The sequence below is a fragment of the Polyodon spathula genome, chromosome 10 (genome assembly GCF_017654505.1).
Source record: "Polyodon spathula isolate WHYD16114869_AA chromosome 10, ASM1765450v1, whole genome shotgun sequence".
NCBI classification, from domain to species: Eukaryota; Metazoa; Chordata; class Actinopteri; order Acipenseriformes; family Polyodontidae; genus Polyodon; species Polyodon spathula.
Genome location: NC_054543.1, coordinates 38,245,585 through 38,272,912, shown reverse-complemented (window position 1 = coordinate 38,272,912; position 27,328 = coordinate 38,245,585). Strand labels below are relative to the sequence as shown.

The following is a 27,328-nucleotide window of genomic DNA, read 5'->3' as shown; positions in this document are numbered from 1 at the left end:
TTAAGCCGTTTACCATCTAAGACTACAGTCAGTTCCCGTGAAGCACTTGCATTGTGCAGGTGAAAAACTGCTGAGACAGTTTTTGTGATGCTTGGTTGGAGTCGTCGGATAAGATTGCCATATCGATGTTGAGACGCTCTTCAAGTTCTTCGAAAGCTTGGGCTTGAGTGGCACAGCAGATGTCGTCCGCATACATGAACTTGCTGGATCTTGCGGAAATCCAGTTGTCAAATCATTACCATTGATGGGGTGCTAACGGAGTTTTGTTCTAAAATGAGAAACCTGGGGGTCATTTTTTGACCCTAGCTTAACCTTTGAGCCACATGTTATTACCAAGATGTCCTTTTTCCATCTAAAGGACATGTCGCTGTCTGCTGCAGAAAAGCTTGTCCATGTGTTTGTATCCTCCAGGCTTGACTATTGTAATGTCTTACTTACTGGGGTGTCAAAGAATACCCTTCAAAAGCTCCAGTATGTTCAGAATTCTGCAGCTAGGGTGCTGACGAGGTCTTGCTCTGGTGGTCACATAACCCCTATACTGAAATCATTACATGGTTACCGGTCAAATACCGCATTGACTACAAAGTACTGCTGCTGACTTTTAAAGCCAATAGAGGTACCTCTCCTTCTCACATTTCTGAGTTAGTTACCACCTACACTCCTAGTCGTGCTTTGCAGTCCTCCGATGCCGGCCTTATGGTTGTTCCCCTGACTAAACTGCGTACCGTGGGTGACAGGGCTTTTTCCTTCTATGCTCCTAAGCTGTGGAACACACTTCCTTCTGAGATCCGTGATTCTGAGTCTCTGTCTATTTTTAAATCCCACCTCAAAACTCATTTGTATAAATTGGCATTCTTATGACTCTTAGTGTCATTAATTCCAACTGTTTTAATATATTTTGTATGTTTTATTTATTTATTTATTCTGTTTTCACTTTTATTTCACTTTTGCTTTGCGATATTTATTTATGAAAGGCACTATATAAAATAGATTATTATTATTATTATTATTATTATTATTATTATTATTATTATTATTATATAGCCTTACAGAATACAACAACAACCAAACTGAAGCAGCTCTAGTACGGTATATTGAAAAACACGTTAGATTGGTTCAGTTTTTATTAGTAAATATCATTCAAAGCTAAATGCCAATGCAAGTACAGTACATTTATATATGTGAGAACATTCATACTGTTTTAAAGCAAAAAACAAACAAACACGAAACACATACATGAGTAACTCTAAAATTCCAGGTTCCAGTATAATTAAAACAATAAAGATAAAACCCCTGTTTTAAAATGCAAGTACGAAGTACCCTTTGCGTTTAGAACTGTGAACTGATATATCACAAATCAATCATCATCAGAACTACTGTCTGCTATTGAAACATGCTCAACATAGTCAAAGGGTGTAAACTTGGTTTTCAGTTCATTCCATTTGTTGTAAGTTTTCGTGTCCTTGTCATCATGGACCACAACAAAATGTTTTAATCCCAAACAAGGGCACTCCACTCCTCGATGCAGCATCATTGTACCCCATGTCTAAAAACAAAAAGAAACATTTTTAGGAGGGACTTTAATACAGTAAATTCTCCTTAACATAAACTTCAAGCCAAACAAAAAAATCATTTTATCAGTAACTCGTATTACCAGTAATCTAAAGCCAAAAGCATTCTGTCAGTTTTTATTAAAGTTACAGTAAAACTGAAATCAAATTTCAATTACAATTGATATTTTTTCCTTTTTCTGTTTTTGTGCGTACACACACACACACACACACAATATTAAAACAGGGAAACAATACCTGAGTACAGTGTTTGCATTCAATGTCACCATTAACTTGGTAATCCAGGAGTCTCTTCTGCAAAGATTTATTTTCTCTGACAACAAACAGCTCTCTGAAAAGCAAATCAACCATATTGGTTTCATATATACACACACATTTTTCTTGTATTGGGCGCTGTTTGATACAGGCAGATATATACCTCATGAGAGATAGCTGCCCACTAGTGATGTGTCAGTCCGTTTCTCACAGCACCCTAGAATATATATTTAATATTGTCATTGAACTGTGTAGCTATTCTTAATGCAAGGTTATTTCCATCTTATATCTGATACAAGACATTATACTATCTGAACTTACTGTTTTAAAACAACATCTCCTGAACTAAAATGTTCGTATAAAACAGTTAAACTATAACCTCTTATGCAGGTATGCTAATTTCAGATTAAAGTCATGTCATGTAACTCAATACTAACTAAACTAAATTATAACTACTAAAATGAAGATTCTGTTGCCAAAAACAAAACTGTTTAGGAACAACATAAAGGTTTGACAGTACTATCTATATACAATGCCAAGAAAAAGTTTGTGAACCCCAATGATAATAATGGAAATTCTATAGTTTTACCATGATAGCCTTCTTGAATCAAAACTTGCAGGGATAATTAGAGTCAGGTGTTTAAATAATTAGGCAGATCTTCAGGGTTGAGTTTGGGAGGCCCCACCCTATATAAAGATCAGAAACTTTGTGAGTTTGGTCTTCACCATACAGGTGTGTGGAAGCAAACAGTCAATCAAACAATCAGTTACTGATGCTCATCAGTCTAGAAAGGGTTACAAAACAATTTCTAAGGATTTGGAGCTCTACCAATCCACTGTTAAGTCCACAGTCACTCTACCCAGGAGTGGTCGTCCTACCAAAATCTCTCCAAGAACAAACCGGAAAATCATCAAGGAAGTCACAAAGAAGCCCAGAGTAACATCCAAGGATATGCAGGCCACTCTTACTTTGGCTAATATGAGTGTTCATGACTCAACTATCAGAAAAAGACTGAAGAGGAATGGTGTTCATGGAAGGATAGCAGGAGGAGACCACTGCTCTCTAAAAAGAACATTGCTGCCTGTCTGATCCACAAGACTTCTGGAACAATGTTCTCTGGACAGATGAGTCAAAGGTAGAACTTTTTGGCCTCAATGAGAAACGTGAAATGCAAAAACCAAACACTGCATTCGAACAGAAGAACCTCATCCCAACTGTCAAGCATGGTGGTGGGAGTGTGATGGTTCAGGGCTGCTTTGCTGCCTCAGGACCTGGATGGCTTGCCATCATTGACACAACCATGAATTCTGCATTGTATCAGAAGATTCTAGAGGAGAATGTCAGGCCATCCGTCCGTGAGCTGAAGCTGAACCGAAAGTGGGTCATGCAGCAATTCAATGATCCTAAACATACAAGCAGATCTACAAAAGAATGGCTGCAGAAGAAGAAATTCCACATTTTAGAATGGCCTGGTCACAGTCGGGACCTAAACCCCATTGAAATGCTGTGGCAGGACCTTAAGCGAGCTGTCCATGCAAGGAAGCCCTCCAATGTCACCAAGTTGAAGCAGTTCTGTAAGGAGGAATAGGCCAAAATTCCTCAAAACCGATGTAAGAGACTGACCAACAGTTACAGGAAACACTTAGTTAAAGTCATTGCTGCTCAAGGGGGTGCCACCAGTTACTGAATCTAAAGGTTAACATACTTTTTCACACATGGATATTGAATGTTGAATCATTTGTGGATAAATAAAAGTATCATGTTTTTGTGTCATTTGTTTAATCTTTATCTGTTATTAGGACTTAGATTAAGATCTAATAACATTTTAGGTTTGAAATATGTGAAATATGTGAAAATCCTAAGGGGTTTACAAACTTTCTTGGCAATGTATAAAATGTAAATATTTAAAAAAATAAAAAAAATAAGGTTTAAAAAATGGAGGCTAAATTATAATGATATGTTAATGTCAGGGCCTTGTCTTGGGGCTATTCCAAATAGCGTTTTTACAGAGAATTCCGATTGTATTCCAGATAGAATTTTAAGCATTCCAAAAAACTGCCAACTACTTGTAAATTCAAGTTAAAAAATACAAAAATTTGTATTGTGACACAGCTGATTGTGTTAAACAGCATGGAAGTAGATACTATAGTTAACAATAAACTTACTTAAATGCTTCTGTAACATTGACATGGTGGCTGTCTTCAATAACCTCGATATTTTCCCCAGAACAGACGAGTCGGTTGCAGCCTTTGCAAAGGAATTTCAGTTTTGACGGGTCTTCATGAAGCACCTTTTGTTTTTTTTTCTTAGCTTGCACCTTCTTTTCCACTATACTCTGCATCTGAAACCCCAGAATCTAAAAACAAAATGGAAAGAAATTTAGTAGAAAAGGATCCATCCTTCAATGTCACATCTTAATAAAAACATAGCTGGTGATTTATTTTTAAAAACAGACTACTTTACAAATAAAATGCAATGCAGATGTCTGTACCTTTTTCATGTACTCGGCTTGTGGTAACTTTTGCACTTTCGCAATGGCTTTCTTCATCATACTTTCTCGAAAGATATTGACACTCTCACGTTCGACAACACCCGTTCCCTCCTGTGCCACCAAAGCATAGGTGCTTTCATCTGCTCTGGCTCGTCCTCTGGCCTAAAAGGATACATCAATACAACTTCTCTTTTATCAACTGCCTAAATCAGGTGGGTTAGCTCACTAAAGTCTACTGCACCCCGGATCTGTTCTGTCACTTATCAATCCTGTACATGTCTCTTATACGAGTATCCATACAAACTCTCTCTTAGTCACCTACCTGTACCATTGCAATTTCATTGGTCACCAGACCATAGCGGATGACAATGTTACACTGCTTTATATCCAGTCCCTCTTCAGCTACTGTAGTTGCAACAATCAAGTTGATCTCTCCAGTACGGAATTTTTCAATAACGTCTCTTTGCTCAGCCTGTAGATGATGTTTAAGAAATGTTAAATACAATTGGGTAGAGTAAAGTTTATAACACAGGTTATGCAAGTGCAATAATTAAAGAAACACAATATAATGCTTTACAGTAAGCATAGTAAGTTTCACTTACTGGAGTCATTGGCTTGACTACGCTGTTATGTCCTGCACCGATAAGGTAATTAGCCTTGACTCCAACATCACCAAATTTTTCATTATCTTGAATCCACTGATGTAGAGCAATTGCGCTCTGTCGAGTCTTAGTGAAGATAATTCCTCTTGCTTCTCCTTTTCTAGTAAACTGTTCAAGTATAGTTTTCCTCAGTTGTGCCAGTTTTTCATTCTCATACTCGGGCTTCTTAGACAATTCTTCAAGCTCCTTCTGGTTGTCTGATTGTAAAAATAAAATAAAATAAATAAATACAATACAAAATAACCATGCTGCAACAATGTTTTTTAATATTTACCGTTTATTGTAGACAAGGGACATTTGTTGAGTCTGTAATATATTTCCCTTACTGGAATGTACTTTAACTGTGACGTGTGCTCTAAGTTTCTCTTGCCCAACCCCCAAGGTTTTCTAGTCACATATTTCAGAACAACCAAAACGACTCGACTAGAAAATAAAGTAATTCCTTTACTATTTGTCGTGAAACTTTTCAGGTCCGCAACTAAAAGAGCCAACTGCACCAGATGTTCAGAGATATAAAGCTTTATTAGTTTGCGCAAACGAGAACAGCTCATCACATCAGTGCTAGGAAAAACCCGAGCAGTGTTCTTCCATACAGAGTTAGCATACAGTTATTATACCTTTACAGAGAGACAGGGTAGTTTCAATTTCAACCGATAAGCTGGAGCCAGCTCAGTTGGGGCAACAACAACAGGGGGGACAGGTATTTACGAGGTAACACAATACAGATCAACCAATAAGCTGGAGCCAGCTCAGTTGGGGTAATTAAGATAAAGGTTTAGGTGGAATGTGGGTTCACCCTGATCAGCCGATATGCTGGAGCCATGTTCCTTTTTGTCACATCACCCACAGTTTAGCTTTCAGCCACACGTACCTGCAGTTTAATACATTTACTTTATTTCTATAAACTTAATAGATCATAAACTCAACATGCTTTAAAGCATATAACTCAGTGAATAATTGTACTACAGAGTAGCAACAAACATGTACAGGAATGGTTCTATGCAATTATTCCCCTACATATTCTTTTTAGTTTTTTTTTTCAAATAGCTATGATTGTGGCCTTTACAATACATCAATTTGACCAATGAACCTTATATGAAGGCCAAAATGGCTTGCACCTTTTACCCTGTAGTCTAGATTTATTATATTCCCATCGTTACAAAACAGCATAAACACTAATTCCATGTTTGTGTTCAAAGTGAAACAATTTCATAACAAAAGGATGTCTCCACTGATGTTATTGATAAACTAACCAGACATGTTTTTTATTGTCTCTGATGAGTTTCTACCAGATCTGTTGGATTCTTAGAACAAATGATCTGAAATCCATGAAACATTTCTTATACATGTTTCACATCATGCCCTGTTAACCAAAAGCACTTAAAGTGATTGTAGCCAATTCCATTCCATTTATCTTGCCTGTTTTATACTTATTGGCTACATAGGTTTAACATGTGCAGTTTTTAAATAATATTTCATTTATAGAATACGATATCTGGTACTTCATTAGGTTAAAGAAAATTTCCATGCTGTATTCTCAGGAAATCTATTGCATTTTTTAGCTTATATAACCTCAGCAGTTTTTTCAGGGTAAATGAATATCACTGTCTGAAAAGATGTTAGCAATAGGGAAAACAGCTGTAGGTCAATGACTGTTTAATCAAGGGACAATTTAATCCTCTAGCTGAAATGATCCAGGAAGTGCAATATGACCTGAAGGCATGGCTTGCAAATTAAAGTTTATTCATTCTGTGTAGCACCAGATATAATGTTTACAATAAAATTAACAATGTTTACTATAACGTGTTCCTTTCAAAACTACACATCTGAGGCATATATAGTAAATGAAAGTACACTATATGTAACATTTATGAAGTGATTTGGTCAACTACCAGCACTTTAATAGACTGAAAGGTTACACTGTACATTATGTTGAAATGAGATTCTTACCACGAAACAAGTTAAAAAGAACTCTATCTGTTTCACTGATTTCTCTTTCTGCTCCAGTTTCCTCATCAGGCTGAAATTTCTTCCTCTCTACCTCCTTGTAGAAGTTCTTCACATAGTCAAAGGCATCAGCCATTCGAATGGTATCGTTCAGCTGCAGTGTGTCATTGTATTTACGCAGGTGTTCAGCGCAAACACGGTCTCTTTGGTTTTCTTCTTTTGCCGCTGAAGGAATAATGACACAATGTTGGAATCAATCACACACACACACACACATTTTAAATGTCACACAAAACGTTAACATTTTAATATTAACTTGGTATGAGGTTACATAAATAAGCAATATAATCATCTTTTTTTTTTTACAATGTAAATTGTGTTAGTCAATATGTTTGTTTAAAAAAAAATAGATGATTCAGTTTTGAGAAGTCTCTTGTTAATACTGTATATATGTATACATGCACAAAACAAACCTGTTTTCTCTTTTTGAACAGCCCATTGCTCATAATTTTGTGTGCCTGGGTCTGAGGAAGGATGCATGGCGCAGTGTCTGTGAATTTCTTGCATAATTCTTTTAATCACATCTCCAAAGGGATCCTATAAATGAAATCGGTTAACACATAAGTGGAACGAAATGTATTTTTCAAAAACAAAGGAATAACATAGACTTTAACCTTGGCGTTTACTCTACCTTTACAATTTAAACTTACCTCTCTTCTTTCTTCAGCGATTGCAAAGGTTTTGTAAGGCTCTTTCACTTTTTCTCCAAGCTCTTCAGCATTTCTTTGCACAGTCATTATTTTGTAAGCATCTAGATTTGCACAGATCTATGTAAAAAAGAAGTGATCGCTTATTTTTTTCCAATCACGTCATCACATAAAATTCACAAACACGACCCATAATAACTTTCATTATTCTTGATAACTTGACAGTCACAGGTTAAACCAGTCACAAGATCACAGATACAAGATACCCAGCTGTGTATAATGGGAAACTGTAATAAGGAAGCCAAAGCCCTCAGTGGCCCGTGGAAACTTAAATGGTTCTCTTCAGTGGTGATGGCGACTTCTGTATTTCACAACTCTATAGCAACAACTCTACATTAATGAGCTACTATACAACTGGTATGGTGGTAATTAACACTTATATCATTATTATCACAAATGTGAAATTAACCAATAGCTGTGTGTGTGTACATGTCGTCCTGTATATAAACAGTTTTAAACTATATATTAAAAAAACAAACAAACAAATAAAAAACATTTTAGGGTTAATAGTAGTTCATGGGTGCAATCTTAATTATTATTATTATTGTTTAATTTATAACCACTCCGCTTCCCTTTCTGTCACGCAAACTGCAAAAGATAACATTTTTTACAACACAAAAAAGTGCTTCTCACTTTCAAGATGTGCTCCTCGGCTTTTGACTGCTTCTTTGCTCCTCCCACACCTGGAGATGCTGTCAGACCCAGAATCTGAGGAAGGGGCATTTCCTTCTTGTTCTCTTTCCTCAGTCTGTTGTTCTTCATTTTTTGGTTAATGTAACGAGTCATGATACTATTATATACACCAGCTTTCTGAGTGTGATGGCATTCATCAATGATCATCAGGGAGAAATCTGTACACAAAACAGGTGAAATTAAATAATATTTAATGCAACTAAAATTAATCCCTATTGAGGGCTTTTAGTCAATATGTATTTTATAGAGGCAATCAATGTACTTATTTGAGAGATTACATTTATTAGCAGGTTAATTCCAGGAATGTCCAATAGCCAGATGTTAATAATCCCAGTAACTGTTCCTATAAATAGCATTTCAGTTTTTATTTCAGCATTTAATGTTTAATTTTCTGCTTCTGATTTAAGTCTCTTGAGTTTATTGTAATGCATGCCACAACATGTTTTAAAGACTACAGCATGTTAACATTTTCACTGATTTTAAGTGGTTCTAAAATAATTTCTCTGAAGGACATGGCAACAGAGTACAGGAACATCCAGGTCAAGCAGCAATTCTTCATATGTTCATCCAACAAATTCTTAGTAATCTTTTTTGCTTCTTAGCATTTCATTTCTCTTGTCTACAGAAAATAGACTACTTTGAAATGTTTTAAACATGCAACAATGCGAGATAAAATACCCGCATAATAACAGAAGTTGAAGAAAGGATGTACAAATACCACCCCTGAGGCTAATATAATTTTGCAAGGAAACATTAAATCTTCTGTTTTGCCACAATGACAGAATCTCTCCTGCGAATTATACCAGCAGCAGACTGACGACTTGAGCAGCCATGAGGTTTTGAAACTGAAATAAAAACAACCAGACTTTAAAACAAACAGCATATGCTGTACACATGGGAACTTAGGTAGTGCCATCAATATCAACCAGCACAAATACAGGACTACATTTGACAGCAGAACCGCAGAACAGTCTTTGAAATTTGGCCCTTTGGATTCCTATTATGTTTGGTCTCATTTCCTACTCATAATGTTTGTGATCTTCAATTCACAAGGCACAGGTTAGCTATTTTTATTAATTTATTTTTTTAAACTTTATTCCAACAGATCAGACTTCATGTAAAATACATTGCTTTACTATTCCATAATGGGACAGTAATATAGTGCAGTACAGTGTGTTGTGAGAATTATTAGTATTACCTGAAATAGTAAATTACATAAAACTAAAGACATAAGCAGTGCCCAGACTACATTGTCTAAAGACTATGCGTACGACATCAGTATTAGAAAACTTCACACATATGATTTTAAGGATCTAAAAGCATCACTACACACAAAAGAAATACAGAATGATACATTTTAGGGAGATGTTATTTAGCGATGAACTGGAATCAGTGCCGATTATTGATTAAATACCATATTCTGTAATCTGCGTTGGTCACAGATTATTATTCTCTGCTTTGCTGTCCTTCTCAATGACGCAGTAAAGCAGACAATACATTGTTGATTCCTGTTCTGCTCTGTACAAATGCTTTTGTTTTTTTATTGTTTATATGCGTTTGAGAGAGTAGTGATATTAAACTTGACACATCTATTTTTATATCTGAGACCCATCCGCTCATATGTATATTTTTAGGTTCAATAAACATGTCTCATGCCATTTCATTTGCCAGTGTTATGCTAAATTCACTTGTTTGTGTGACATGTTCAGTTTAAAGCTTAAACACATATTCAAGTGCAGAGAAATCCTGGTTTACAATCATATTAATACAAAATAAAAAAAAAATTAAATAAAAAAGGGTACTGGAATTGGTCTATTACTGATATGGCATATCAGAATCTTACCATAAATAAATAAATAAATAAATCACAATTGCTGTGTTTAAGATCTGTCTTAAGATCTAAGATTTTTTTCATTAGAATACAACCTTATGAGTTTAAACAGGAATGCAATTCTATATTAGTCAGAAAAGTATATTTTAACATTTACATCAATGTTCAACATATGTCTAAATGGCCACCATTCCATGAGGCAAAGGTCAAAAGGTAACTTTTGATTAATGTTAAGCAAAGTCACACACATACCCGACAATAAAACTCCCTCTTCATCTTCTTTGTTTGCCTTTGAAAGGGAATTTTCAAGGATCTGGGCTGTACAGATGAGAATGTCGGTCTTTTTCACAACATCCGAGAAGGAGATTTTAAGTTGAGAATCCCCACTGACCTTTTCGACTTTGTACAAATGCTTTAGGAATTTCCCAAACTCTGTGCGGTAATGCTGCTCCACAAGTGGTACCTAAATTGGAAAAGAAAATATTTCTCTGTGGCGCTGAACTGTCATGGAAGTTCAGTGCTTAAGGGAGGACATCAGACAGTAATGAAATATAAAAGGTGAAGAATCAACCAATGAAATAAGGAATATACGGTACCCACTTTATTTCCTTTGTCTACGGCACACAACAGAAAATATGACTCAGTATGCCATGAAACAGAAATAATGCAGGTCGTAATTGGTACTGTTTTTTATTGGCAGTTATAGACTGAGGGAGCTTTATTATTTAACTCTGGTAAATCTTTTTTTTATTGGTAATAATATTATTACCTTGTTAACCAGTACTACAACTTTCCCTGGTTTTCTGTTTGCTTTCATTTTAACCAGATGTTCTTTGGTAATGTACACCGCCACTCTGGTTTTTCCACTGCCTGTTGGAAGGCAGATAATTATGTTTTTTCCTTCCAAGGCTGGCAATGCCACCTCCATCTGGTAATCTCGGAGATGTATATCAAGTGCAGGGAAGCCTGTACTTTGTGCATCTCCTTCATTGGAAGCGTCTGAAAAGAGAAAGAATATTACCAGTACTGTCCATTCTACCTGGTGTTTATGATCGTCAACTAAAATAAAAATACTGATTTATTAACTAAATAATGTATTCTACAGTATTTTTTATATGACAATGTCTTAACTTGAGGTAGTGTGACTGATACAGTAACAAAATAAGTATGGGTATAATACTGTAAAATATAAAGAACATATAGTTGCAGGCTTTTTCTCTAAATGAAGAAATATAAAAATCACCAGTTGTTTCCTATATGGCAATTTCACAGCAGTTTCATGTGTTTGGGTTGGCAGCAACACAACTGAAAATATGCCTTCTTTATTACAATTTGTACTGCACAGAGGTTTCCGCAGGAAATGATGGAATTTTTCTTCCATCGACCACTAACAAGAAAAAAGCAAGTATAAATACAATATTTTTATTCAAATTTCCCAGTGTTTTTGTTTTTTTAGCAAATTTGTATTTTATGTTCCGATAGCCTGGAAGCTTAGTTCTTTATTACAATGGTATATCTACTAGTGTGCCTACATACTGCATAAGCTGAACAAATTTGCAAATCAATTTATGCTAAATACTCAAATGGGTCTAACACTGTATATCTATATTTTAACAATCAGGACCAGGAACAGGTTTTAACAATGAGGGTTAAACAACTATCAACTTCTAACATCTTTCATCGGTTTGGTCTTTCTCGTTATAAAAGCAGATTAAACCAAAACGTGTTTAATTATGTTCTAAGTTTGCAGTCATAGCTGTAACTGCAGCCCCTTAAAAACAAAAACAAAACACATACAAACACAAACACATACACTTTTAAAATGTATTTATAAATGTGATTAAAACATATGAACATGTCTTTCAGTGATTCAAAAATACACCAGTGTTGCTTGAAAACCAGACACTTGAAGCTGTACTGTAGCTGTTATACACTGTGACCATATTACAGCTGATTAATACCAACTCATACAGTACATGCTGTTCTTTAGATATCTGTACTTGATAATGTAACCAAAGTTCTACAACTCTGATGAAAGCATGTGAAGTTAATCTACATGACATCCTTAACTGTCAATTTTCTTTGGCACAGGGCTCATTTTGCCATATCAGATTAATTAAAATACATAACAAAGAATATAGGCTTTGCATAGTGGTTTACATGCAATAAATGAGGTACACATTACTTGTTCAAAACATTGTAAAACTATGTTTAAAGAAAAATAGTTATTTTAATAACTTATGTTATCCAAAGAAAGGTCACCCTTCGTAATACTAATTAATCTAGCCAGAAGTTTTGTCACTTCCTCCTGCAAAATTATGTTTATACAGCTGTCCTATACCATTACTGTTTACTTACGGCATTCTTTAGACATATTATACATCAGCAATTAACCTGTCAGAACACATTGGACTTGTCTTTCATGCCTTAAAAGGCATGTTGATGACATTAGAAGCACCAGCTGGTGAATGCACCACATTTCACAAAGGCAAATGATTTGGTTCATATGGATTTATTTATGACGTTTTATAAGAAACAAAAAAAAAAATAGAGGAATTTAGCCAAACAATCGTGCTAAGCCTTTTTAAAGTAAGTTGGACATTATATACAGCATGTTGGGTCTTACTGTAAATACAATAGCTTTTAAAAAAAAAATACACACACACATATATATATATATATATATATATATATATATATATATATATATATATATATATATATATATATATATACACACACACGCGCACACACACACACACGCGCACACACACACACACGCGCACACACACACACACGCGCACACACACACACACGCGCACACACACACATCTTGCGGCTTATTAACAATTTTAATTGTCAGCAAAGGTACAAACAATCCTGCCTAACTTTCAATGACCTTGAGGGCCACTTACAGTAAATACGCCATTTACGATAGAAATACTTAAATTAATTGAATTACAGAAATTGTCCCATTGCTGTTTATTAACAGTGATTCTCACCTGGCCCCCAGACTCCCACCACCACACACTTATTTCTAAGTAGTGATTGGTTTCTCCAATCACAGCATTAATGGCCCTGGGCTTTGCTTCCTACCGTTACCAACAGAAACCTCTTGCCATGACGATTAATTATTACTGTTTGGAAGAAAAAGGAGACCCCTGCAGGCTGATCATCATAGGGATGCATAGTGTCCACATATAATTATGTCACTAAAATAGTCAATGGATACAATAACAAAATTATGATCATATTGAAATCTTATAAAATATTACTGTTGTAATAGTGCAACATCCATTTTGAGTATACAGATGCACATTAAACTAAAAGCTTCTGAAAATGACACATGCATCTTCAAAGCTAAATAAACAGCTGCTGGTTTCCATTGAAGAGAAGCACTTATATAAGTTTCTCCCAGTAACATCTTACCACGGGATTTTTAAGTAAACAATGACATATGACTGCCCTTATCAGACTCATTTCAGTCTGTGCAATGTTCATGGTAACCACTTCAATTAAACTAATGTATCACCTGTTTACAAACCTTGAAAAAAATGCTAATGGCAATTGGTCACAGGTGTCACTTCAAAGGCATACTTGTTTCATTTGGGTTACTGAGCATCAGTCAGTGTAATGCACAAATCATACTGCAAAGAGTCTGGAAATAGTGTTAAAACAAACAATTTATACATACATTTGTTAGCCTTTCACTTGGATGGATAAAGTAGTATTGGTCTAAATACACTACACCTTCCTTCCTTCCTCTTTAATGACTATCCAAAAATGTGTATTTCCTGTATTGCTTAAAGCATTGCTTCTTCTTTTTATCACATTTTACAATGTCTGTCCTTTTGCAACATGTATTTCCTAACAGTACCAGTACATGCACTGTAGCTCTTTCGTTTGAGTGCATTACCATTACCACAATGAAATCATTTGAGATTGTCATGATTAAGAGCACTCAATGTCACTGTACAAACAAAGTCGTAAAGTAATGTAATATTTCAACTTTATTTATTTATTTAAACGACTTCTATACACTATCTCTTTAATATTATAATATTACAGATTAGGGCAGCATTAATAAAAAGTCAAAATGTGTCAGAAAATCTGCAGGTACAACACACATGCAAAAAGCCCAACAATCTAGGCCCTTATGCAGTGTGTACATTGATTTCAGCTTGTTTTAGCTTAACCAAAAACTTGTTTAAATAACAGTGTATACCAGTGGAAGTACTAAACAAAGGCACACCAAACATTCTTCAGCCCAGAGCAGCTCAGAGTTATCCGAATTCAATTATTTTCTGGTTTTAGATCGATTTAATATTTTTTTGCTTTGTGTCAATTACGTCGTGGCTAACGAAAACTCAGACGTTTAAACACACTGTGGCCTCAACAGAAAATGATACAAGAGAATCCAAACTACAAGAAGTTGTACAAGTTGGTCTTTAAATTCTCTTTAAAAATAAAATAAAATAAAAGTGGTTTAGACTTCAGTTTTGCTTAAAAACCCAATGAGTTTGGTCCAGTGTGGCTCAGACTTTTTGGAGCAAATAAATGAAGATTGTAAAATTAATTTAATATTTTTTAGCTCGTCGTACTCCACGCAGATGTTTTACATTTAACGCTACCCTTCCTAATGCTTCAGCATGTGTTTTCAATTCAGACCACTGGCACCGCTATACAGAGTATTTGTCATCACATTTTATCCAGTCACATATGGAACAGATTTTGAGAACCAATTAGAAGGGGGGGGGGGGGGGGGGGGAGAAACCTTGACTTTTTATTTTTCACTCTACACTGTTTACTTTACAACACTGCATTAGCAAAATATTTTACATTTACAACACTCAACATATTTTATAGTCTGAAACACTACCAATTGTTAGAATATTTTTAACTGTTTTTATTTCTGTGTTTTTAAAAGTCGGTTTACCATTTAAAAAAAATAAAACTAGTACATTTTGTATTAAATTTAGACAGTTAAAACTATTTACCAATACATATTAGCATATTTTAGAATTCTATACTGCTTCTATACTGCAAAATTATACACACAGTATGATTTAATTAAACTAAAGAGTTACAGTTGCAGCTTAGTCAATTAACTGCACAAAAATGTTTACGCCAAGGTCAAAGTAAAATACCACACAAATCACACCGGTTAAACAATTCCGTATTTCAACCTCATGTCTATATAAAATGTCAGGAATGACAACAGAGAGGATCAGATTTGTGTGTAGAAGACTATATTAAAACATTTAAACTAAGAACATATTTTCTTTATCCATTCTAGCAGATAGTTTTGGTGAAGCATTTAAAGTAGTTAGTGAAGCTATTATAAACATTTGTGACAGCACATGTCAAATACTTTTGTTAAAGTTAAATGTGATATTGCCCTCCGGTAGTTGAGGTACAAAAATGATGTCAATTGTTATTCTAGCAACAGTGCATTCATGGCTTTAAAAAGATGTGGGACTACGTGCAAAGTTTATAAAGTCAATCAACTGACATAAATGAACTTTCTGTGTCAAGAATTGCACCACTCCCCTTCCAAATTCTGCAGTTTACTTGACCTTTCGTTCCCAAATACTCAAACTCCTCCTGTATTATAGCTGCAAACTCCCTTTCCTCTTTCTTATTTATTGACAGATTTGGAGCTTTAAAGTGCTACCTCCTACCCTTCCGAGTTCTGAATCTGGCAGTGGTTTCTATGGATCTGGTAATTGATAATTTCAAGTCTACACAGGCCTCATTAGGCAAATTACCTTTGCAAAACATCCATTGTTTCTTTTAACCTCCTCTAGTTTCCAATTAGCTTAAATGCTATTTTTCTTTTCATTTTCTGTATAATATTTTATGACTTTTCCTACGTTGGGGTCATGAACTTATACACAGAAAACAGAACCTTTGAGATGTTTATTTTCTTAGAACAGGTCATGTATACAAATAAGACGTTTTGGGTCACTGCGACCCGTGGCATTTATCTATGTAGATTTGTGTGCAGGAATAAAACAAATTTCTTCTATTTGTTATTTCTTTATTATTATATTTGTATTATTATCTCTGGAAATGACTGCACCTGTGTGGAGATATTTATAAACACACATTTATAAAGACACTCCAAAATGAGGAGCTCCCAGGTTGGCGAGTCAAATAAGTTTTATCACAGCTCTTGGACTAAAAGAGCATAAAAGAGTAACACCTTTGCAAATAAAAACAGTTAATCAATTTAAGGCTGTTTAAATTAGTTTGAAATTGCATCGGGTCAATATGACCCAAAACATAACAGACGTACTTAAATTCTAATAGGAGAGTTAAATTAGAATACAAAAAATGTTAACCTTTTCAGTCCTAAATGACTTTTTTTTTCAAACTGAAGAATGCAAAACTTTGACTATGCATGAGAACAGGACAAAAATATATATTTTTCACATAGATTTCTATATTACCTCAGACTGGGAACTAAGTGAGGTTCCAATGTAATTTCTGATGGCATATGTGAACATACAGTGCCCAAATAAGGCAGGATCTCAAAGTCCAACAGGACTGAAGGAGATGATTTACTAAAAAAAAAAAATAAGTTTTTAAATTTAAAAAAAAAAAAAAAAAAAAAATTTACAAGTTGTGAACACACACCTGCCTGGAAACGTTGATCAGGGGATATGTCTTCATTTCCCTTTGCTTCTGCATCAGCTGAATACAAGTCAGACTCTGTAAAGATAGTGTTATCATGCCTAAAACCCATTATCAAATCATTTGTGTCTCGCGCTACAAAAAACTGCTACAATTTAAAGTAAAGTTTCCATTCATAATGTTATAAAAAATGAAATCCAAATCCAAAAACTTTCCGGTGAACAAAAATAAATAAATAAAAAGGATTTACTGGTTTCATTTAACCCATTAAGTACCAAATACAATTTTCTTTAAAAGCACCAGAACACAAGCTGCATTTACGCAATCTGATACATTCTAAAAATCACAGAAACTAAATCCTTCGTTTTTACTACAAACTGCTGTGTCCTAGTCAAGTTAGACATGTCTGTAATCAGAGCAGTGAAATGTCAAGCTGGCTGCGAAGCTCGGCATAGAAAACAGAGCTTTAAAAAAACAAAACAAGAAACTGATCATTTTAGGCTTCAATTTCTTTTGTACTGAGGCGTCATAAAAGCATCTGAAGGGCTATATTTGCAATGTTAACAGTTACATTAAGACTTTTGCAGTTACAAAATTAGAGTAAGTTATCATTACAACATAGCAGATGCCATTTAAAAATTACAAAAGTAGCTGGTCCTCAAGCGAGGACAATGGTACTTCATGGATTGAAACAGCTACTGTACTGTAGTCAAATGCTCCCTCTTGTGGTAACTTTACTTTTAGTTTTGTTCACTTCATACTTCAGTCTATTGCCCGCCAGTGTAAAACTAGTGTTTGTGAAATACTAACTTATCAGTACTTTCATATAAAGTTTTACCAAGTCTACACATGTCTTTCTTTGTCAACTAGCATTGATTGATACCTGAAAATGTGAGCTGGATTTCGATCAGGATTTATTAATAAAATACTCAGACTTATTCTGCCTTTTCTGTCTGGTAAAAACAAGTCTTTTTTTTTTTTTTTGTATTATATGAACTTTTTTTTTCATGGTTATTTACAAAAAATATATAACATGGAAAATAAATATTTGCTATTGAACTTGAGACTGAAACAGGGAACTGAGGTGGCATGGTTTCTGGTTATACACTGTATGTGGTTTTGTCTTACCTAGATTTTCAGACTCATCCCCAATTGATTCCTCTGGGTTGCTATCATTGCCAGCCAGGCTATTGTTGAGGCTCTTCTCGTTATCCAGGGAAACGTTGTTGTTTTGTTCACTTTGTTCTTCGTTTTCAACAGGTTCTTGATCAGCAACTAAGACTCCAGGTTTGCTGTCTTCTTCCACTGTTTGCCCTAAAATACATTATCACCAATGTCAATGTCTGGTCAGCTCTATCATTCTGTAGAAATTTAGACCAACAATCACCTTTGTAGTCCTTAACCCTTTCATGCACGGCGCACTCATAGGGGACAGAAAATAAATAACTGTCTTTATATGGGGACATATAGAAGACACAAATGCACGATAGCCATTTTTCCCTCATATAAAAGCAATGGAAAAAAAGGAACACTTTCAATGAAAAATATATTTATTGAGTGTCCAAATCTACTGTTCGTTTTTTTTTCAGGCATGACAGGGTTGAACTTGATGAAAATCGCATTTTCAAAGTGTTTCACCTAGAATTTAACTAACTGTTGAAAATAAACAATTAATTTTACAAAACCAGAACCAAGCTACCAAGTAATATAATCCAAGTCCTCTAAGGTACCCTCAGGGTGTGTGTTTCTCATTTTGTAACTTGACTTTCAATCAGCCAAGTTAGAATAAAAGGCTTATATAACCCCACCCACTGAAATTTAAACAGAAACATACAGTAAAGAAGTTGTGGGAAGTGGATTTGTTCATCTTGCTGGGAAATTCAGTTGGCAGGAATTCATGCGCAATGATTGCACCAAAATAAGTACCTTCTTCTGGATCAAAATGATTTACTCCAGTTAACTGTTCTGCAAGGTCTTCATGCTTGCATAACCTTAGTGCTTCCAAAAACTTAGAAAACCAGCCAGCTTCGGTTTGCACTATTCTTCTTAGAAGCAGCCTTGCACCACTTGTATTTCCTGAATTTGTAACCTCTGCTGTGATCTGAGACAGATTAAAAAATGAACACACATTGTTAGTTGAAGTCAGATAATACACTCATAATTAAATTAACAGTAACAGTGCTAGATACATAATGTGTGATATACACAGGAGAAAGTACTTTATTACATAAAAATAAAATTAAAAATAGCATTGTGGCAGAGTAGTGTGTTACTGCCCTCTGCTGCTTGATATATAAATTACAATGCAACGTCAACACATACAACCGTAGGCTTTATAAACACAACTAATCATGACGTTATTATGATATTGTGATGTCCTGATACATAGTGTTCCGCGTTTTCGGTTTTTATCTTTAAAAAATAAATAAATAAATAAATAATCTGTTAATTTTTCGGAGTTTATTTACATATATTAAAATAGGGATAAAATCGGTAAGTTTTTAATTGAAACCTCAGTAAAAATCAGGTGGGAAAAAAATCTCAGTATACACACTTTACATGTGGAATATGATGTGTAGCAGTTCTGGTTTCTGACTAATAATGTCCCTGGCATGTATGATGAAGCAGAATCTGTGCAAGTCGAAGCCACATTTTCCCAAGTTAGCTAGTACTTTGCGAACGTTTGGGCAATCGCTGTGCTGACGGAAATAGTGGTTCATTGACGTCACTGGTCGACGCAGACGGCGCTTGGACAGTTTAGGAGATTTCCCAGGCAGCAACAGAGCAGAAGGAGCAAACATATGATGTCAGCTAACTCTTGAATTTTCTGAATTCTGATAGCAGAAGAGTTACTAAGCAATTGGGCCCTTTATGATCCCCTTGCGTTATAATGACAAATCAAATTAGGCAAAGCCCAACAAAAGAAAATAAACATATGAAATATACTTTCAAATATGCATTTTATAAATCAACAGATTCACAAAAACTATGTGTGTCATTCATCTATCTATCTATCTATCTCTATATATATATATATATATATATCTATATCTATATATATGCAGTACTGTGCAAAAGTTTTAGGCAGGTGTGAAAAAATGCTGTTTAAGTAAGAATGCTTTCAAAAATAGACATGTTAATAGATTATATTTATCAATTAACAAAATGCAAAGTGAGTGAACAGAAGAAAAATCTACATCAAATCCATATTTGGTGTGACCACCCTTTGCCTTCAAAACAGCATCAATTCTTTTAGGTACACTTGCACAAAGTCAGGGATTTTGTAGGCAGATAGTCAGGTGTATGATTAAACAATTATACCAAACAGGTGCTAATGATCATCAATTCAATACGTAGGTTGAAACACAATCATTAACTGAAACAGAAACAGCTGTGTAGGAGGAATAAAACTGGGTGAGGAACAGCCGAACTCAGCTAACAAGGTGACGTTGCTGAAGACAGTTTACTGTCAAAAGTCATACACCATGGCAAGACTGTGCACAGCAACAAGACACAAGGTAGCTATACTGAATCAACAAGGTCTCTCCCAGGCAAAAATTTCAAGGCAGACAGGGGTTTCCAGATGTGCTTTCCAAGCTCTTTTGAAGAAGCACAAAGAAACGGGCAACGTTGAAGACCGTAGATGCAGTGGTCAGCCAAGGAAACTTATTGCAGCAGATGAAAGACACATCATGCTTACTTCCCTTCGCAATCGGAAGATGTCCAGCAATGCCATCAGCTCAGAATTGGCAGAAAACAGTGGGACCCTGGTACACTGTGACGGTGCAGTGGGTGTGGGTGTGGAGCAGACGTCACAGAGTCACTTCTGAATTTGCAAATACCCTACCACAATGGTAAGGTGAACTTTATTAACAAAAAAAAAAAAATGCAGTTCAAAACAACAAAAATATAAATCATAGGTCCCAACAGAGGAGTCCCTCTCAGCTCCTTGGGTGCACTCCTGGGGTGGTGAAAAGTGCAGGTGCTCAGGTGCTTAAGTGTCCAGTTCTGTTGTCCGGGGTGTGTGGTGTCCAAGGTGAAAAGTGCTGGCAGTGGTGCGGCAGCTCCTTGGCGTCAGGGATCACTCTGACAATAAACACAAACACGTAGCACAAAAATAAACAAACACACAGCTCAGGAACCTAGCTCCAGTATTACCTCAACAAGCCTCACACTTACAAAATGACAGCCCTTATATACCAGGGGACTCCACCCCATGATCAGCGCGACTCAGCACACCTGCCAGTTGTCTAATGCAACACAGCTGATCACAGTGATTTTGTCCCCTAATATGGTCATTCTGCCCTGCACCAAGATGGCCGACTTCCTTTTCCGCCCCTCTCTCCAAGCCAGCCCATCTCTGAACAGGCATGCAAGTACCTCTGCTTAGTGCCCTCTTGGGTCGGGAGGGAGATTTGCAGCTCACATCCTCACGCTACCTGTCACATACACCCATCTATTGTCCGGAGAAGTCTGGTCAGAAGTGGCCTTCATGGAAGACTTGCGGCCAAAAAGCCATACCTCCAACGTGGAAACAAGGCCAAGCGACGCAACTATGCACGAAAACACAGGAACTGGGGTGCAGAAAAATGGCAGCATGTGCTCTGGACTGATGAGTCAAAAACTGAAATATTTGACTGTAGCAGAAGGCAGTTAGTCTGCCGAAGGGCTGGACAGCGGTACACGAATAAGTGTCTGCAGGCAACAGTGAAGCATGGTGGAGGTTCCTTGCAAGTTTGGGGCTGCATTTCTGCAAATGGAGTTGGAGATTTGGTCAGAATTAATGGTCTCCTCAATGCTGAGAAGTTCAGGCAGATACTTATCTATCATGCAATACCATCAGGGAGGCATCTGATTGGCCCCAAATTTATTCTGCAGCATGACAACGACCCCAAACATACAGCGAAAGTCATTAAGAACTATCTTCTGTATAAAGAAGAACAAGGAGTCCTGGAAGTGATGGTATGGCCCCCACAAAGCCCTGATCTCAACATCATCGAGTCTGTCTGAGATTACATGAAGAGAGAGAAGCAACTGAGGCTGCCTAAATTGACAGAAGATTTAGCACCTGTTTGGTATAATTGTTTAATCATACACCTGACTATATGCTTACAAAATCCCTGACTTTGTGCAAGTGTACCTAGAAGAATCGATACTGTTTTGAAGGCAAAGTGTGGTCACACCAAATATGGATTTGATGTAGATTTTTCTTCTGTTCATTCACTTTGCATTTTGTTAACTGATAAATATAATCTATTAACATGTCTACTTTTGAAAGCATTCTTACTTTACAGCATTTTTTCACACCTGCCTAAAACTTTTGCACAGTCCTGTGTGTATGTGTGTGTGTGTGTGTGTGTGTGTGTATATATATATATATATATATATATATATATATATATATATATATATATATATATATATAAATATATTAAACGTAACTATAGCAATGCACCCTGCTTACACCTGCCAGTTGTTTTGGAAATGAATGTCACATACAGTCCCATAATCATTACAATGGAAAATAAATTATGCAAAGCGTTAAAGGGTATGCGTGCAGACCAGTGTCACTTGACGTAGAACCTGCGCAGACTCTCAAAAGTCTGCGTGACATGAACGCACCCAGTATCTACTAAGTGCTGATGTCATGTTCAACTGTCAACTGGTGTATTCGCCTTGAAATCATAAAAAGAAAATTGACAGAACTGGTCGGTGCAGGCCATCGGGAGATGCGTCAAAAATCACACTGCACATTTACATCAATGCTTCCATAAAAGTTTAATTACTGAGGCATCAACATTTTCTGTCAAATATTTGTGATTAAGATTTGCTTTACGAGGCGTTCACACCGGACATGCCACGGCAGTGCCCCGTGGCAAAAGCAACTGTTTTCAATGAAGGCGGTCACGGCACTCAGGCGGCACCGCAGAGAGGCACGCAGGAGATAAAATATTTTCAATTTCGTCACGCCGCGCCACACCATGACATAAATAACCAGCAACCATTCATGGGAAAGTAGGTGACTCCTTTGCGAAGAAGAAAAAAATAATAATACAATGGATGAAATGCTTGTGGTTCCGATTTCGGATTTTCCAGAGTACAATACAAAATTACGTAGGTTTGAAATCTGCCTTCATCAAACCGGAGCTCCTGTATCAGCCGATGATATTCACCGTACATTTTTCTTTTCTTGAGGATATCATGGACCCACAGCGATCTTAACTTTTTTTTTTTTTTCCTTCGGTAGAGAAGGGTGATCGCAATTGTCTTTTTTTGTTTGCGGCTCATTGTTCCAGGTATTGTGTTGCACAGTACCACTGATTGTTGCCACTTTTACAGTTTCCTGACAAAAAGTTTGATATGATGGGATGGCAGTAGTTACATTTTTTTTTTAAATCACGTGTATACGATAATGCTCAGTAATATCAATGAATAATGATGCCTTTAACGCAGAGTCTCTTTGCCTATACCCAGCAAACCAGACAAAACCCACAAGCAACATGTTTTTTTTTTTTTACTTTAAACAACACAACTGTCTGATATTTTGGGTAATTGTAGGGGGGATTATGATATTGGGTTGTGTGTGTTTTTTTTTTTTTTTGGGGGGGGGGGGGCCCCATTGTGGGGTGGTTGTGTGTGTGTGTTGTTTGTGGTGTGGTGTGTATATATTATATATATATATATATATATATATATATATATATATATATATATATAGATATATATATATATTATATATATATATATATATATATATATATTCTCTCGTCCATTACCTCATTATTTTCTTTTTAAACTAAGCTTTGTGTCTTCTGTATAAGGTTTTACAATCCCGCTGTTTGTCCCTTGGCAACCAAAAGTCACTGTACATACAGCCGTGACGTAACAACAGACCGCCCACTGACTTTCGCTTCCCTGCCGCGTTCTGTGTGAACAGTGGTCTGCTGCGACTGCAGAGCTGCGCTGCGCAAGGAGGCGGAGCAGAGAACTACGTTTGAACATTAGGGTGCGTTCACGAAACTTCTTTGCCGGCCAAATCGCGGACGGGTTCTGCGCCTGACGTCCCCGACTTGCAGACGGCGCTTGGACAGTTTAGGAGATTTCCCAGGCAGCAACAGAGCAGAAGGAGGAAACATATGACGTCAGCTAACTGTTGAATTTTCTGAATTCTGATAGCAGAAGAGTTACTAAGCAATTGGACCCTTTATGATCCCCTTGTGTTATAACGACAAATCAAATAAGGCACAGCCCAACAAAAGAAAATAAACAAATGAAGTATACTTTCAAATATGCATTTTAAAAATCAACAGATTCACGAACACTATACGTGTGTATATATATATATATATATATATATATATATATATATATATATATATATATATATATATATACACGTATAGTGTTCGTGAATCTGTTGATTTTTAAAATGCATATTTGAAAGTATACTTCATTTGTTTATTTTCTATATATTAAACGTATAGCAATGCACCCTGCTTACATCTGCCAGTTGTTTTGGAAATGAATGTCAGTTCCATAATAACTAGTATGGGAAATAAATTATGTAAAGAGTTATTTCAGTAACTTCAAGACTGTTTAAGATATGTTTTTGTCATTCGCAATACAGTAGTTGTAACTAACACAAGCACCTTTTCTGTGTTATTCACACCCCCATCCTAGGTGGCAGTACACTTCTCTAAGAGCTGCATGTCGTTCTCTACACTCCTCTTTCACTTGGTAGCGTTCTTCTATTGTTTTGAAGACGGGTCTGCTCTTCGTTTAGGCCACGTTTCTAAACTCAGCGCTGAGAAGCAACAACTCTTAAAATCGTTCCTAAACTCAGCGCTGAGAAGCAACAACTCTTAAAATCGTTCCTAAACTCAGCGCTGAGAAGCAACAACTCTTAAAATCGTTCCTAAACTCAGCGCTGAGAAGCAACAACTCTTAAAATCGTTCCTAAACTCAACGCTGAGAAGCAACAACTCTTAAAATCGTTCCTAAACTCAACGCTGAGAAGCAACAACTCTTAAAATCGTTCCTAAACTCAACGCTGAGAGCTAATGACGCGCGGCGTTAGCTCAACGAACTCACCGACTCTCAAAGCTGCTGAGTTGCTCAACAGAAAGATGACAACACCCACAATCACGATTAAGCTGCTATATAAAAATTATGAGTGGGATTTAAATGTAGATAGTGATACCGCTGTCTGGTTTTAAAACGGTAATTGTTAATATACACACATGATTTATTGTATTTATGTATTATTGTGTAACAAATAAGACGCAGCAAATATGACAACATAACTGCAACCCATATATATATATATATATATATATATATATATATATATATATATATATATATATATATATATATTATTTATTCTTTTCAGATTCTGGAGCTGCAGGCCCGATATGCAGGATCGCTCATTTTAAATGTTATTGTTTAGTTTAGGAATGCAATGAAGCGTTCCTAAATACCCGGAAGTGTTGTGACAACAGTGACCTTTTTGTTCAGGCAACGCTCTACAACCGTTGAATTTAGTAGAAAAATTTAATTTAAGAGAAAAATTAATAAACATGCATATATGTAACTAAATGTTAAAGTATATACTTACCTTTTCGTTGTCTTCCTGAGTCAGAATATTTAGTGTATAACATCGGAAAACAACGTCTTTTGTGTTCATTTTTTCTACAAGATCTGGAGCAAGCAGCTCAATGAGGCGAGTACAGTAATCATTCGTAGCCTCCAAAGACGGCGGTGGGAGTTCTGAAGGGTCGACATATTTTGCTGCATGTTTACAACCTGCTGATTCGAGAGCAGTGACGAATTCCCTTAACCAACCTTCAATATGAGGCTTGGTTACTATCGTTTGCAGCAGAAGCTCTGCTGCGCATATGTCACCCTTTTCTTTAGCTGTATGTCTTATTGCTTCTTTATCTTCTGGTTGGATAAAGGTAATAAAATCCAACACAGGTTCTACACGTATAAGGTGCTTTAATTTATTCATAAAACAATTCATGATTAGCCATAGTCCGTTTTCATCGGCTGTAGTCATATTTACTAAGTTCTGTCAAACAACACAATTAGCAGCTTCCAAACTCTAACCATGTAACCAATATGCAGCTGATTTCTGCCTGAATGCTGCCTAGTCAGGAGAAGACTGTTGCTGGGTTTGTTTTAAAAACCCCACTGTTCAGTTTCAGTTTCGATTCTCCGGAGTGTATACGTAACATCCCTAAAGTAAAAATAAATATATTGGATGCGTTAGCGATACGCAGACTTTTGAGTCTGCGTCAAATTACGTGAGTCTGCCCGCATACCCTGTCCGAGTAAGACAAATCAAAAATGGATGTGAATATCACAGAAAAAGAGCTTGTATAATAAAAAAGAAATAAATACAGGAATAAATTAATAAATAAATATCTCTGTATGTATTTATTTCAACATGTATGTATTTAGTTCTATATTTATATATATATTTTTTTAATTATAGATGTATGCATTTATTTATTACCGTATTTATTTATTTATCATTTTAGCGTAGAATATTCTCCATATAAAACCGATGTACAAAACTTTGATTGCGTAAACAGATTCATAATAAAAGATGGTCTTAGGGTTACTGAAATAAGTCTTTGCATAACGTATTTACCACTCTAGTTATGATGGAGCTGTATGGGAACAGAGAAAAAAAAAAGGTCTTCTGCAATCAGAAAATCAATCAAGTCAGTCGCCTTGTTTGCTCAGTCGATTGTGCTGGGAAACCCCCAGAGCTGCCTCGCTCCGTCTACGCAGACCGTGACGTCAGGCGCACACTCCCGACTGCAACGCAGACTCTTTAGGAACGCAGAGATTCTGTTAAGATACTCGACTCTGCTGCTGCGTCTGACTGCGCGCAAAGACTCACTCTACAGAATTTGTTCTATGGCGAGTCAAGGGAGGGGTAAGAAATGATGCTGGTTTTCGCCATGTTAAAAAACAAAAAAAAAAAATGCATCAAACTTTTGAAGTAGATTTCACATTTGCCCAAGGCCTTTTGAATTAAACAGTAATATTAGCAAATTATGACAATACGTAATTATGATGAAAAGTGCTATTTTCTTAGCACTGCCCTGCTGCAGAACGAAGGCTCCCACAAAGGGTAGCGCTGCGTGCGCAACTCGTAATAGACGTCATCATTACATTCTACAGCCTGATAGCATGATAAGGGTGACAAATTTAGGTACTAACACGAAGTTCATTTCATAACAATAACCTAACCCTAAACCTAAGGTTCGTGGGGTATTGATCGTAACTTTAAATACACACAACAATAACCTAAACCTAAGGTTCGTGGGGGTTCTGTGGCCACGTGAAGGGGTGCTGCAGGGGTGCATTGGAGATCCCACGTAAACTACGAGTTGTGCATGCAGCACTACCCTGTGTGGGCTACGCTGTGGGAGCCTTCATTCTGCAGCCAACTTTTCAATCA

At 36.2% G+C, this 27,328-nt stretch overlaps 1 protein-coding gene across 2 annotated transcripts; it reads right to left on the bottom strand.

The window, feature by feature from the left end:
* Nucleotides 1-1,110: 1,110 nt before the first annotated feature.
* On the bottom strand, nucleotides 1,111-26,200 carry ifih1 (interferon induced with helicase C domain 1). 2 transcript variants are annotated; one of them, XM_041261964.1, is made up of 16 exons: nucleotides 25,472-26,200; nucleotides 18,781-18,955; nucleotides 17,983-18,168; nucleotides 16,858-16,932; nucleotides 10,988-11,217; nucleotides 10,471-10,681; nucleotides 8,328-8,545; nucleotides 7,638-7,754; nucleotides 7,401-7,524; nucleotides 6,931-7,152; nucleotides 4,921-5,177; nucleotides 4,641-4,790; nucleotides 4,319-4,480; nucleotides 3,993-4,183; nucleotides 1,809-1,902; nucleotides 1,111-1,546 (listed from the first exon to the last, which is right to left on the bottom strand). In XM_041261964.1, exons 1-16 carry the CDS (start codon nucleotides 25,910-25,912, stop codon nucleotides 1,358-1,360), a joined length of 3,042 nt encoding a protein of 1,013 aa, XP_041117898.1. In that variant the 5' UTR covers nucleotides 25,913-26,200; the 3' UTR covers nucleotides 1,111-1,357. The 2 variants fall into 2 exon arrangements, with proteins under 2 accessions (XP_041117898.1, XP_041117899.1); XM_041261965.1 differs by lacking the exon at nucleotides 16,858-16,932 and having other exon boundaries at nucleotides 25,472-26,199.
* Between the last annotated feature and the right edge of the window lie 1,128 nt (nucleotides 26,201-27,328).

Excerpts from the sequence above, each read along its gene's own strand:
- ifih1 (XM_041261964.1), bottom strand. The coding sequence starts at position 25,912 with ATGACTACAGCCGATGAAAACGGACTATGGCTAATCATGAATTGTTTT. Across the intron at positions 7,755-8,327 it reads CCGAGGAGCACATCTTGAAA|ATCTGTGCAAATCTAGATGC; the intron begins GTGAGAAGCACT and ends TTTTTTACATAG. Across the intron at positions 4,481-4,640 it reads ATGAAATTGCAATGGTACAG|GCCAGAGGACGAGCCAGAGC; the intron begins GTAGGTGACTAA and ends GTATCCTTTTAG.